Source organism: Dendronephthya gigantea, unplaced genomic scaffold, assembly GCF_004324835.1.
Source record: "Dendronephthya gigantea isolate DGI-Jeju-01 unplaced genomic scaffold, DenGig_1.0 000103F, whole genome shotgun sequence".
Classification (NCBI taxonomy): Eukaryota; Metazoa; Cnidaria; class Anthozoa; order Malacalcyonacea; family Nephtheidae; genus Dendronephthya; species Dendronephthya gigantea.
In genome coordinates, this window is record NW_021163113.1 from 19,492 (window position 1) to 33,698 (window position 14,207).

General features: G+C 36.7%; 2 protein-coding genes across 2 annotated transcripts; both read left to right on the forward strand.

Moving 5' to 3' along the window:
- The first annotated feature begins 658 nt into the window (after nt 1-658).
- On the forward strand, nt 659-4,316 carry LOC114534569. Its single transcript, XM_028556032.1, has 7 exons — nt 659-674; nt 756-1,045; nt 1,271-1,565; nt 2,468-2,722; nt 3,254-3,487; nt 3,869-4,192; nt 4,303-4,316. Exons 1-7 carry the CDS (start codon nt 659-661, stop codon nt 4,314-4,316), a joined length of 1,428 nt encoding a protein of 475 aa, XP_028411833.1.
- A 4,473-nt stretch (nt 4,317-8,789) lies between these two features.
- On the forward strand, nt 8,790-14,207 carry LOC114534579 (deleted in malignant brain tumors 1 protein-like). The gene is made up of 5 exons (XM_028556041.1): nt 8,790-8,828; nt 9,472-9,795; nt 10,854-11,177; nt 11,962-12,285; nt 13,834-14,207. Exons 1-5 carry the CDS (start codon nt 8,819-8,821, stop codon nt 14,205-14,207), a joined length of 1,356 nt encoding a protein of 451 aa, XP_028411842.1. The 5' UTR covers nt 8,790-8,818.

Here is a 14,207-nt window from a genome sequence, read left to right on the forward strand (position 1 = left end):
TGTGACGTCATTCCGTGCGTCTGTCCTCTTATAGATCATGGCTCTCGACCAATGAAATTGCTTGAATTCTTTACGTTATTGTATAAATCATTTTACAGACGTTTACATAGACGCTATACGCTTTCGGCCAGCTTCCTGGAATACGCGTAAGCCTGGGAGACGGTACTATACTTATCGCTTCCTGCATGATATCTGTTTCTTTCATGGGCGGCCTATAATAATTGAAAAAGTATTTTGTGTAAATTCTTCTTTCCGTTCTTCGTCGCTTTTAAATTTTGAAAAAAAGACAAAACTTTACGCACAATACTTATGAAGAAGATAAAAATATCATAATCATATCAATATCATAAAAATATAAGTATGCGGTAATTTTTACCGAGACGAGAACAAGTATGATGCCAAAGCCCATGTAGACAAATTTTCGCTTTGAAAGAACTTCAACGACAGTCTACAGCGGCTTCTGCAATTCTTCGGTTGTGTTTGGGGGCTCCATCCTTTAGAAATTGCTCAAATTTTGAATGTTTTTCACTTAAATTATTTGAGCATAAACTATCTTTTACTCATTTATGAATATAGTGAACTAAAGTAATATTCTGATAATATTCTGACAATAATATTCTGACAGTACGGGATATTTTGAAAGATATAATGATGCAATATGCACATTACCGACTGTAATCTATATACCTTTAAAGTTTGTCTATTTTTATTATTATGCATGCTTTCTATTATTTCTGTATTCTTTTTCGTTCTAGACTGTAAAAAAGATATCCTTGTTCTCTGGGACATTTCGAATTATGTTAACTCTACGTACATCGATGATGTGAAAGAATTTCTGAAGAAATTTATCAAAAGTGAAAAGCTGCGCGTGGAAGAACAAGGCACTCATCTTGGTTTCGCTTCCTTCTCAAGCGACAACCGAACTAGAGAATTATTGGAGGTTGGCGAAATTAAGAACAAAACATTGTTGATGCAGTGGCTGGATAGAATTGGCTTTGAAAATAATCCGAGCGGCGATACGGCGTCCAAAAGTATGGTAAAAAATGTAAGTGAGATGTTTTACCCGATGTAACTACCCCAGTCTATGATATTACAAAAGGCAAATACTTTGGTTAATTTTATTAATTTGTAATTTATGTAACCAGCTGATCTCAGAAAGAAAATTAGCCAATCAGAAGCCAGAACCTCAGAAAAAAATTTATTTACTCAATCACTACGTATTTTTCGACAATCAAACGATTATACAAGTAACTATTCATTTTTTTCATAGCCGTTTAACGGGACAAGTCCTAAAAATTTCCGTGCGGACGTAGAAGACGTTATTTTGATGTTAACCAGCAGCGCACATGAATCTTCAGAAAATCAAACGAGGCTTGTCGATGAATATACCACAATACTTAGCAAGAAGAATTTCACTATTGTCCGCTTGGCGGTCGGAAATGAGGTCAAAAAGTTGAAATTATATATTAATGGCTGGTCGTCACCAGAGCGAATATTCGAATTAAAGTTGGACGAGTTGGACAAAGTTGTGAATGAAACAGTTGATGCTTCCTGCACTTTACCTGGTACGTGTATGTGTGTCAAAAGGTAAAGGTCATAATACACATCAGGCAAGGTGAAAAATAAACAATTTCATTCAAATTCTATTTCATTTCAAACCACCCCATCCCATTCTATCCCATCCCTATCCCATCTCATCCCATCCCATCTCATCCCATTCCCTCTCATCCAATTCCATTCCTTTCTATTCCATTCTACACCCCTCCATTCTATTGTGTTCGACCATACTTAGTCATAGTCTTGAATGAGTTTTTGGTTAATATTATAATAAATGCAATAAATGCAATTTTATCATCAACTGGAAAACTACGAACGCTGGTGCACTTTTATCGTGCAAAGATAAAATATTATAGTTCAATCATTTCCTAATTTTCTTCCCCTGGTTGAATTGAAAAAACGAGACGCTGTTTTCACACATGAATTGAAGAGCATGCAAGAGATAATAAATCTGAAATAGTAGTGTAACCTAAAAATAATAACTACACATCTACAACCGGTAATAGTACTGATCTTGTGTTTTTGAAATAAAAATAAAAAAATTTACAGATTTTATCATTAGTCATTGCTGCTGTTCAAAGAATCTGGTGCCATACACCGCCTAAAACATGAACGGAAAGCCATGGGATATAACCATGGAGCACAAAGCTAAATAACTAAGCTGCTGTGCTTAAGAACACAAGCACTTAGCTGAGCTTAAGAACACAAGGTGTGCTGCGAAATAAGAAAAACACACCTTGGGGTGCTAGATAACGCACCTTGTTGTTCTCAGTTGCTCTGCTGCCTTGTGGTAGATATTGATAGTCTTTCCACTTATCAAAAAATTTTGTGCAAATGCTGTCCCCTCTTTCGCAACTCTGCATGTTCAGCAAATTTAAAGTAAACACTTATACATCTTTTTGACTTGAAGGAGGATGTGAATGCAGAGATGGCGGTAACTATGAGTTGACTGCATATGCTAAACCTAATGAAATCAAAGGGCTGGTCCATTGGTCAGTACCAGAAGTCACGTGCACTGACTATGAGAGAGGCCAAGTTCATCCACCTGACGTCAGGTCTCCTGCAAATTTCTCGCTGGGCAAGCACGTGATCACCTATCCCTACTCGTACAAACGCAATAACAAGACTATAGAGTTCAAGTGTTTTGTTAACGTCATTGTTGTCTGTAAGTAATTGTAGCTTCCGGACAGCAAATTCGGAATCGTGCACGCCGCACTTGACCGGGAAATTTTCGTTAATCACTGACAAACCTTATGGAGAATAATCCGCTGTAGACCTGGCAATTTTCGTACAGTTTAGTCGCAATTTTAATCCCCAAAACTTGGCGTAAAACTACATAATGTAGTTACAAATATGAATATTTATAAGCTAAATATTACAACAAGAAACAGTAATACGTTGCTTGAATACGTTGCTTGGGTCATATAAGCTAAAATGCTAAAAAATCCTTTTACAGATGGGAAAAGCGTCTTGTTCCATCGCCGATTCACAAAAAAAATTAAAACAGGAGCCCACATGTCGCTGGTAATTAAGCCAGCGGTTACACTAATTATTTCTGTTCTTTGATATTTCGTATATACTTGCGAGGTTTTCGACATCCTAATTGCACTTTCTTTTGTCTTTTTGGTCCGTAAAGGCAATAGAATAAACAAAAGGCAACTAGAATAAATTTAAAATAGTTTATTTTGCAATTTAGCTTGTGATTGCCCATGCCCACAAACAGTAAATTCTAAAGTTGAAGAGGGCCAGGACAAGATCTTCGTCAGTTGGACAGAACCTAAACCTAGATGCCCGGCAACACCCCATCCTGCCAATCCGAAATTTATTGGTTTGTTTTCTATTGGTAATTACACGCGGTACTACAATTACACCTACAGCAACAAGCATCAAACATTTGGCATCCAATGTCATGTAAGAATTGGTGTCACAGGTATGCTCTTCACTATTAAAATATTTCTAATCGTTTTATATTACTTAACTAGAACTTGTACTGAATGCTATAGGGTAACCTGTATTTCGCATGGTTGATATATAGCTAGTTGAAAAAAGGTTGAATTCTATAAACCTCAAACGCCTAAACGTAAAACCCGAAATACAAGCGTGCAAAGTATACAAATGGCAAGCTTTAATTGTGTTGAACAGTGTCGGTATAATAGAGTTCGAATTAAATTTTTCACTTGGAGATGTGCATTAAAAACAGTGGAAACCTACGGTCCTGAGAAACGAAATCTTAAATTTTCGTTATATTAGTTTCACCTTACTATTAACTCCATTCAAAGCATCAGCATAAGCCTCACCTGAAATATTCTAGAGAATAAAACGCTGAGGTTACAAGGATCTTTAAGTAAAAATGGAACAGGTCGTGTTGAAGTGTTCCTCAATGGACAATGGGGAACAGTCTGTGATGATGGATGGGATTACAATGATGCTAGAGTTGTGTGTCGTCAACTTGGTTATCCAGATGCCGTTAGAGCTCTTCACGGAGGTAAGGCTCCTGGTGGTTCTGGACGGATATGGTTAAAATGGGTTGAATGCAAAGGAATGGAGCAAAATTTGATGAGTTGTTCTCATGAAGGATGGGGAGAACATTATTGCAGTCATATCCAAGACGCTGGAGTAGAATGTGTTTCAACAGGTAAAGATAAAAAAATAAACATGTTAAGTTGGCTTTCTGAGCAAATATCTAACAGCGTCCGTTAACTTGGACTTTATCTGTACAATTGTCAATCTAACTCTATTATAAAGTTTGTGAACTTTAATGCCGTTAATCACGTAAGTACGAGTTATAACTACAATTTCTGCTGGCTTAAAGGAAAGAATAAGTTATCTAATTTTTGCGATAACTGAAAATTTGCTAAATCGTTGTATTGGGAATATAATACCAATTTTTTCATTTTTTTGCTCTCACTCATGTCATAAACTCACCTTTGGCGTCTCATCTTTTGTTAACAGAAAAACCCTACTGGAAAAATTCACGTCGCGTAGTTAGTTTCGTTACCACGAATCTGCTCTTAAGAGAGAATAAGACTGTTATTATGTCGAATGCAAATAAAAAGAAATCAAACATAATGAGGTTACAAGGATCTTTAAGTAAAAATGGAACAGGACGTGTTGAAGTGTTCTTCAATGGACATTGGGGTACAATCTGTGATGATGGATGGGATTTCAAAGATGCTAGAGTTGTTTGTCGTCAACTTGGTTATCAAGATGCTGTTAAAGCTCTTCAGGGAGGTGAGGTTCCAGATGGTTCTGGACGGATATGGTTAGACAAGGTTGAATGCAAAGGATTTGAGCAAAATTTGATAAGTTGTTCTCATAGAGGATGGGGAGATCATGATTGCAGTCATTACGAAGACGCTGGAGTAGAATGTATTTCAGCAGGTAAAGGTAAAAAAATAAGCATGTTAAGGTAGCTCTGTGAGCATATATCTGAAAAACGCTAATGTTTTTCGATTTCTCATTTAAAAGTGATTTTTTTCGGCAGTTCTGACACAATTTTTAAAATCTTGTCCAAGTAAATCTTTGAAAATGAGTTGAATTTGGTGGACGACTTAACGACATTTATACCTGAGGTTCAACAGCGTCTGTTAACTCGGATTTAATCTGTGCAATTGTCTGTGTAACTCTATTATCAGGACTTACGAGTCAATCGCCTGTATTCTAATAGCTTACTCACACTCACACTCAATGAGCAGAGGTTCATTACTCCAAAGTGCAACTCTGTACTCACTGAGTATTCTTTCACTATCAATGAGTGGAAAGTTACACTTGCCCTCGGACCATTCACAAACGGCACTCCCTTTCGAAGTAGAGGCCGAGTTTGAGTGGAGTTTGAGTGAAGGTCATACCTCCCTTGAACCACACTCAAACAAAGTTGTGATAAACAACATGGCGAATCTATGGCTTGAAAGATTGCAACAATTGGACAATTTGCAACGCAATAACAAAAAGGAGAATAGAAATTAGTATTTCAACTATGAAATTTATGATGAAGAACAATTTAGAGGCAGATTTAGATCAACTAAGGATGGTTTTCGCGGGAGATGTTTGACATTATAGAGGCAGATAAATCTGCTCATAACGAACGGGGGAATCCAATTCCTGCAGAAGTTAAGTTTTTATTTACTTTACGTTATTACGCCACTGGCACGTTTCCGGAAGCATATCTATGTGGAAGCGGACCTATGTGACATATCACAACCGTCTGCAAGCCGTATCATTAAGTGCGTATCTGAGGCCATTGCTCGACTGAAAGTTCATTATATGTCAAATTTTCTGGTGTTGAAATGCTACAGCAAACCAAACTTGAATTCTGGAGAATATGCTCGTTCCTTAATGTTGTTGGGGTGATTGATTGTACCCATTTAAAAATTCCATGCCCAGGAGAAGAAAACGCAGAATTGTTTAGAAATCGGAAGGGTTTTTTTTTCACTGAATATTCAAGCAGTTTCTGGGCCAAATCTAGAAGTACAGAACATCGTTGTGCGGTGGCCATGCAGTGCGCACGACTCCAGAATATTTGATAACAGTCGCTTGTGCACTCAGTTTGAGCGTGGTGACATCCAAGGCATGCTTTTGGACACCCGCCTGACTGTTAAACTCTTCTGTCAGAGTTACCTAGGCTTTATTTTTTTGCTGTATACTTTTGTAATCGTTCCTTTTGTTCTCAAAAGGACATACTTATGCTTCGCAACTAATTCTGTTATAAGTGACTTCTCTAATTCAGAAAAACACTGTCTTATTTGGGACATCTTGCTTGTATTGGTTATGCAGTATCCTGTCTGCACTAAAGTAAGCTACACTTCACTGATTTTGATAACAAAGGCGAATGGGACTCATATGAGTTATACTTGAGTGACCTCAGTGAATACAAATTGAACAACATTTGTTGAGGATGAGTGTTACCTCAATGAGCAGAACATATTGCTCACCCTCCACTCATGCTCACACTTCAACTCTTCTTGAGTACACCTGACTGGAATGGCACTCAAGTGTTAGTGTGAGTAAGCTTTCAGAATACAGCCGAATGACTATCGCCTGTATTCTAAAAGCTCACTCAAACTCATTGAGTAGCGAATCTTAATCTTATCATGGGGTTTCGATAGAGGCATTTCCAGTCGAATAAAAGCTTGATTCTTAGTGTTTAACCTTGAATGTTTGCAGCGGTTAAGAAAAAACTTTTTCATGGACCAGTAAAAATAAAATTTGCATGTCACACTCAATGAGTGTGAATGTGAGTAAGCTTTTGGAACACAGGCGTTTGATTTTTATCGTAATCAAACATTTCGTATGAACTTGGGCGTGTTTTAGCTACAATTTCTGCTTGCTTACCGGAGAGAATAAGTTATTTTACTTGGCGCTAAAAGAAAATTTGCTAAATTGTCTCATTGGGAAAATAATAGCCTTAATAGGAGTTTTTAATCTTTCTTATATTTGCTGTCACGCAATGTCGCAAGCTCGGCTTTGGCGTCTCATTTTCAGTATTTTGATTTGTGGCAAAATTTCAAACGAGTCAGTCAGTCAGTCGGTTGGTCGGTCGCATTAAATTTAAGTAATTTTCGTGATATCAGTTTCAGTTATCACCTTACGGTTAACGGTTTATTCTAATTCCACTATTCAAAGCATCAGCATAACTCACACAAGCTTTATTTAGATATTTTAAATATTCCAGCTGATATAATGCTGCGGTTACAAGGATCTTTAAGTAAAAATGGAACAGGACGTGTTGAAGTGTTATTCAATGGACAATGGGGAACAATCTGTGATTATGGATGGGATTTCAAAGATGCTGAAGTTGTTTGTCGTCAACTTGGATATCAAGGTGCCGTTAGAGCTCTTCACGGAGGGAAGGTTCCTCATGGTTCTGGGCGGATATGGTTAGACAAGGTTGTTGAAAAAAGGTTGAATTAGGTGAACGACTCAACAACATTTATACCTGAGGTTCAACAGCGTCTGTTAACTCGGATTTAGTCTGTGCAATTGTCTGTGTAACTCTATTATCAGGATTGTGAACTTTAATGCCAGTTATCACGCAAGGTACGAGTCAATGACTATCGCTTGTGTTCTAAAAGCTCACTCACGCTCGAAATCATTGAGTAGAGGTATTTCCATTCGAATAAAAGGTTCATTCTCAGTGTTTAACCTTGAATTTTTCCAACGGTTAAGAAAAAACTTTTTCATGGACCAGTAAAGTAAAATTTGTATGTCACACTGAATGAGTGTGAGTAAGCTTTTGAAATACAGGCGTTTGATTTCTATCGTAATCAAACATTTCGTATAAACTTGGGCGTGTATTCGCTACAATTTCTACTTGCTTACAGGAAAGAATATGTTACCTTACTTGGCGCTAATAGAAAATTTGCTAAATTGTCTCATTGCGAACATAATAGCCTTAATAGGAATTATTAATCTTTCTTATTTGCCATCACGCAATGTCGCAAGCTCGCCTTTGGTGTCTCATTTTTAGTGCGTCTCATTGCGATGCGTAGCGAAATTTCAAATGAGTCAGTCAGTTAGTCGGTCGGTCAGTTTATGCATTAAAAAAAGAGACGTACGTGCCTGAGCAACTTTTCAAGGCATCAACATAAGCTTAACCTTTAAATATTCCAGCTGATGTAACGCTGAGGTTGCAAGGATCTTTAAGTAAAAATGGAACAGGACGTGTTGAAGTGTTTTTCAATGGACAATTGGGAACAATCTGTGATTATGGATGGGATTTCAAAGATGCTAGAGTTGTTTGTCGTCAACTTGGTTATCACGATGCGGTTAGAGCTCTACAGGGAGATCAGGTTCCAGATGGTTCTGGACGGATATGGCTAGACGAGGTTGAATGTACAGGAATGGAGCAAAATTTGAAAAGTTGTTCTCATAGAGGATGGGGGGAACATGATTGCAGTCATGGCCAAGACGCTGGAGTAGAATGTGTTTCAACAGGTAAAGATACAAAAAATAAACATGTTAAGGCGGCTCTATGAGCAAATATCTAAGATACGCAAATGTTTTCCTATTTCTCATTTTAAAGTGATTTTTCCTGCTGTTCTGACACAATTTTTAAAAACTAACATAGTAAATCCTAGAAAATGGGTGGAATCAGGTGGACGACTTAACGACGTTCATATCTAATTTTTGCGATCGTAGAAAATTTTCTAAATCATTTCATTGGCAATATAATATTTTAATATTTTTTTTCTCTCACGGATGTCGCAAACTCACCTTTGGCGTCTCATCTTTTGTAAACAGAAGAACCCTACTGGAAAAATTTATGTCGCTTGGTGAGTTTCGTTACCACGAATCTGTTTTTAGGAAGGAAAAATACAGTTATTATGTCGAATGCAATTAAAAACATATGAAACAAAACCTTTCTCGGAAATCTCGCATGGCCTATATACAGCGAGTTCAAAAATGTTTAATTCTGATCTATAAACCTTAAGGCCCATTTACACTTGCAATTTTTGCTGCCATTTTATGTGCTATTTTCTTCCTTTCTTGTATTCAAATGAGTGAATTAGTTACTGATACTCAAATAAGAGTTTTTATACAACAGAGAATTCGTAACTAGTTACTCGTTTACATCTATCGAGAGAGCAAAATCGCACATAAAATCGCAGCAAAAATCGCAAGTGTAAACGGGCCTTTAAACGCCTTAACCCAAACCCCGAAATACAAGCGTGCAAAATATAAAAGTGTAAAGGTTTAATTGTGTTGAACAGTGTCAGTATATAACGGAATCGAACTCGAATTAAATTTTTCACTTGGAGGTATGGAATAAAAGATAATGGAAATCTAAGGGCCTGCGAAACGAAATGAGAAATTTTCGTCATATAAGTTTCACTGAATCATCTTACTATTTATCCCACTATTCAAACCATCAGCATAACTCACACAAGCTTTACTTAGATATTTTAAATATTCCAGCCGATATAACGCTACGGTTACAAGGGTCTTTAAGTCAATATGGAACAGGACGTGTTGAAGTGTTCTTCAATGGACAATGGGGAACAATCTGTGATGATGGATGGGATTTCAAAGATGCTAGAGTTGTGTGTCGTCAGCTTGGTTATCAATTTGCCGTTAGAGCACTTTACGGAGGTCAGGTTCCTCATGGTTCTGGACGGATATGGTTAAACGAGGTTGAATGCAAAGGAATGGAGCAAAATTTGTTAAGTTGTTCTCATAGTGGATGGGAACAAAATTATTGCAGTCATGACCAAGACGCTGGAGTAGAATGTGTTTCAACAGGTAAAGACACAAAAAATAAACACGCTAAGCAGATTCTTTGAGCGTATATATCTAAGAGTGACCGTTAACTCGGACGTTATCTGTGCAATCGTCTGTTTAGCTCTGATATCAGGATTGTGAACTTAAATGCCGTTAATTAATTAACCACGCAAAATTCGATTCAAAGACTACATGATTTCTATCGTAATCAAACATTTTGTATGAAGTTGGGCGTATAATAGCTACAGTTTCTGCTTGCTTACAGGAAAGAATCAGTCTTCTTATTTGTTGCGAATAGAAAATTTGCTAAATCGTTTCTTTGCGAACAGAATACCAGTATTTAATGTTTCTTATTTGCTGTCATGCAATGTCGCAAGCTCGCTTTTGGCGTCTCATTTTTTGTTAACAGAAGAACCCTACTGGAAAATTTTATGTCGCTTTGTGAGTTTCATTACCACGAATATTCTCTTAGAAAGGAAAAATACAATTATTATGTCGAATACAATTAAAAACATATGAAAAAAACCTTTTTCAGAAACCGCGAAAGGTCTATATACAGCGAGTTCAAAAAATGTTTAATTCTATAAACCTTAAGGCCCGTTTACATTTGCAATTTTTCCTGCGATTTTATGTTCCAGTTTCTTCCTTTGATAGATACAAAAGAGTGAATTAGTTACTGATATTCAAATAAGAGTTCTTATACATCGGAGAATTCGTAACTAGTTATTCGTTTATATCTATCGAGAAAGCAAAATCGCACATAAAATCGCAGCAAAAATCGCAAGTGTAAACGGGACTTTAGACGCCTTAAGATAAACCCCGAAATACAAGCGTGCAAAGTATAAAAGTGTTAAGGTTTATTGTGTTGAACAGTGTCAGTATATATAACGGAATCGAACTCAAATTGAATTACTCACTAGGAAATATGCATTAAAAGACAATAAAACTTATGAGACTGAGAAACGAAATGAGAAATTTTCGTGATATTAATTTCACTGAATCACCAGTTTACTAATTCCACTATTCAAAGCATTAGCATAACTCACACGAGCATTACAGAAATATTTTGAATATTCCAGCTGATATATTGCTGCGGTTACAAGGATCTTTGATTAAAAATGGAACAGGACGTGTTGAAGTGTTCTTCAATGGACAATGGGGAACAATCTGTGATTATGGGTGGGATTTCAAAGATGCTGAAGTTGTTTGTCGTCAACTTGGTTATCTAGATGCCGTTAGAGCTCTTCACGGAGGTGAGGTTCCTCATGGTTCTGGACGGATATGGTTAGACGAGGTTGAATGCAAAGGAATGGAGCAAAATTTGATGAGTTGTTCACATAGAGGATGGGGAGAAAATTATTGCAGTCATGACCAAGACGCTGGAGTAGAATGTGTTTCAACAGGTAAAGATACAAAAAATAAACATTTTAAGTTGGCTCTATGAGCAAATAGCTAACAGCGTCCGTTAACTTGGACTTTATCTGTGCAATTGTCTGTGTAATTGTATTATCAGGCTTTTGAACTTTAATGCCGTTAATCACTTAAAGTACGCAATTTTTTTTCGTCTCACGGATGTCGCAAACTCACCTTTGGCGTCTCATCTTTTGTTAACAGAAGAACCCTACTGGAAAAATTCAAGTCGTGTAGTGGGTTCCGTTACTACTAATGTGCTCTTATGGAAAGGAAAAAATAAATTTATTATGTGGAATACAATTAAAACATATCAAACAAAACCTTTTTTGAAACCCCACTTACACTTTGAATTTTTGCTGCCGTTTTATGTGCTATTTTCTTCCTTTGATAGATAAAAATGAGTGAACTACTTACTGAAATTCAAATAAAAGTTCTTATACATCAGAGAATTCGTAACTAGTTACTCGTTCACATCTATCGAAAGAGCAAAATCGCATATAAAATTGCCTGTGTAAATTGGCCTTTAAACGCCTTAACCTAAACCCCGAAATACAAGCGTGCAAAGTAAACAAGTGTCGAGCTTTAATTGTGTTGAACAGTGTCGGTTTATTGGAACTCAAATTGAATTCTTAACTTGAAGATATGCATCAAAGAGCCGTACAGACCTAGGGGCCTGAGAAACGCGAAATCAAATATTTTCGTGATATTAGTTTCACTTTAGTATGAACTCGACTATTCAAAGCATTAGCATAAGCTTCACTTTAAATATTCCAGCTTATAAAACGCTGAGGTTACAAGGATCTTTAAGTAAAAATGGAACTGGGCGTGTTGAAGTGTTCTTCTATGGACAATGGGGAACAATCTGTGATGATGGATGGGATTTCAAAGATGCTAGAGTTGTTTGTCGTCAACTTGGTTATCAAGATGCTGTTAGAGCTCTTCGCGGAGGTCAGGTTCCTGATGGTTCTGGACGGATATGGTTAGACGAGGTTGGATGCAAAGGAATGGAGCAAAATTTGTTAAGGTGTTCTCATTCAGGATGGGGAAAACATGCTTGCAGTCATGACGAAGATGCTGGAGTAGAATGTTTTTCAACAGGTAAAGATAAAAAAATAAACACGCTAAGGTGGCCCTGTGAGCATATATCTGAAAAAAACGTTAATGTTTTCCTATTTGGCATTTAAAAGTAATTTTTTCCGCGTGTTCTGACACGATTTTTAAAATCTTGACCTCGTAAATCTTTTAAAATGGGTTGAAATTAGGTCGAATGGCATTTAAACTGAGCTTCAACAGCGTCTGATACCTCGGACTTTATCTCTGCAATTGTCTATGTAACTCTATTATCAGGATTGTGAACTTTAATGCCGGTGATCACGCAAAGTACGAGTCAATGACTATGATTTCTATCGCAATGAAACATTTTCTATGAGGTTGGGCGTGTATTAGCTACAATTTCTGCTTGCATGCTTACAGCAAGGAATAAGTTATTTTATTATATGTGTATAGAGATTTATGCACAGCAAAATGATGAAATAAAAATCATATTTCACTGTGTAAATTAATTTCATGCAATTTGATTGGACGTACGATGTTTTTCACGTGTGAAAAAATGCCATACACGGCTTTTGATTGGACGTACGTTATTCTTCACACGTGAAAAATTGTCGTATGTCATTTTGGCGGCAATTTGTTTACATTTTCTTTCAAGATGGCGTCGAAATTTAGGAGTGAAATTCAAAACATAATTCTCATATTCAAGATATTTTTACATTCAGCACATTCTCAATTAAATCTTTCGGAAAGAATATCTAACTTCTATTGAACAAAATTACAAAGAAACTGAACGGTAATAAATATGTTTTGATGGATAAAGTTTCGATTTTGTTTCTCGCTGTATTTTTGTATATTAAAAGCGTGTCGTTGTCAAATTGATCTCTATACACATTTAATAAACAAATTGCGATCCTTCACAACTCGTGTATAAAAATCGTACGCACTCGCCAACCATGAAGTAATCTCTATTTATTTGGCGCTAATAGAACATTTGCTAAATCGTTTGATTTGGAACATAATACCAGTTTTTAATCTTTCTTATTTTCTCTCACGCATGTCGCAAGCTCGTCTTTGGCGTCTCATCCTTTGTTAACAGAAGAACCCTGATGGAAAAATTCACGTCGCGTCACGAGTTTCGTCACACTTGCAATTTTTGCGGCGATTTTTTGTTCAATTTGCTCCTTTAATAGATGAAAATGAGTGAATTAGTTACTGATATTCAAATGAGAGTTCTTATGCATCAGAGCATTCGTAACTAGTTACTCGTCCACGTGTATCAAAAGAAGGAAATCATATATAAAATCGGAGCAAAAATTGCAAATGTAAACAGGCCTTTAAACGGCTAAATGTAAAACCCAAAATACAAGCGTGCAAAATATAGAAGTGTAAAGCTTTAATTATGTTCAACGGTGTAGGTGTCATGGAATACTTGAATTGAATTTTTCACTTGGAGGTATGCATTAAAAAGCAATAGAAACCTGCGGGCCTGAGAAACCAAATCAGAAAATTTCGGGATATTAGTTTCACCTTCCTATTAATTCCACTATTCAAAGTATCAAGATAAGCTTTATTTAGATATTTTAAATATTCCAGCTAATGTAACGCTGCGGTTACAAGGATCTTTAAGTGAAAATGGAAGAGGACGTGTTGAAGTGTTCTTCAATGGACGATGGGGAACAATCTGTGATGATGGATGGGATTTCAAAGATGCTGAAGTTGTTTGTCGTCAACTTGGTTATCAAGGTGCCGTTAGAGCTCTTCGCGGCAGCGAGGTTCCGAATGGTTCTGCACGGGTATGGTTAGACGAGGTTGAATGCAAAGGAATGGAGCAAAATTTGATAAGTTGTTCTCATGCGGGTTGGGGAGAACATGATTGTAGTCATGACGAAAATGCCGGAGTAGAATGTGTTTCAACAGGTAAAGATACCAGAAATGAACGTGTTAAGTTGGCCCTCTGCCCAAATTAA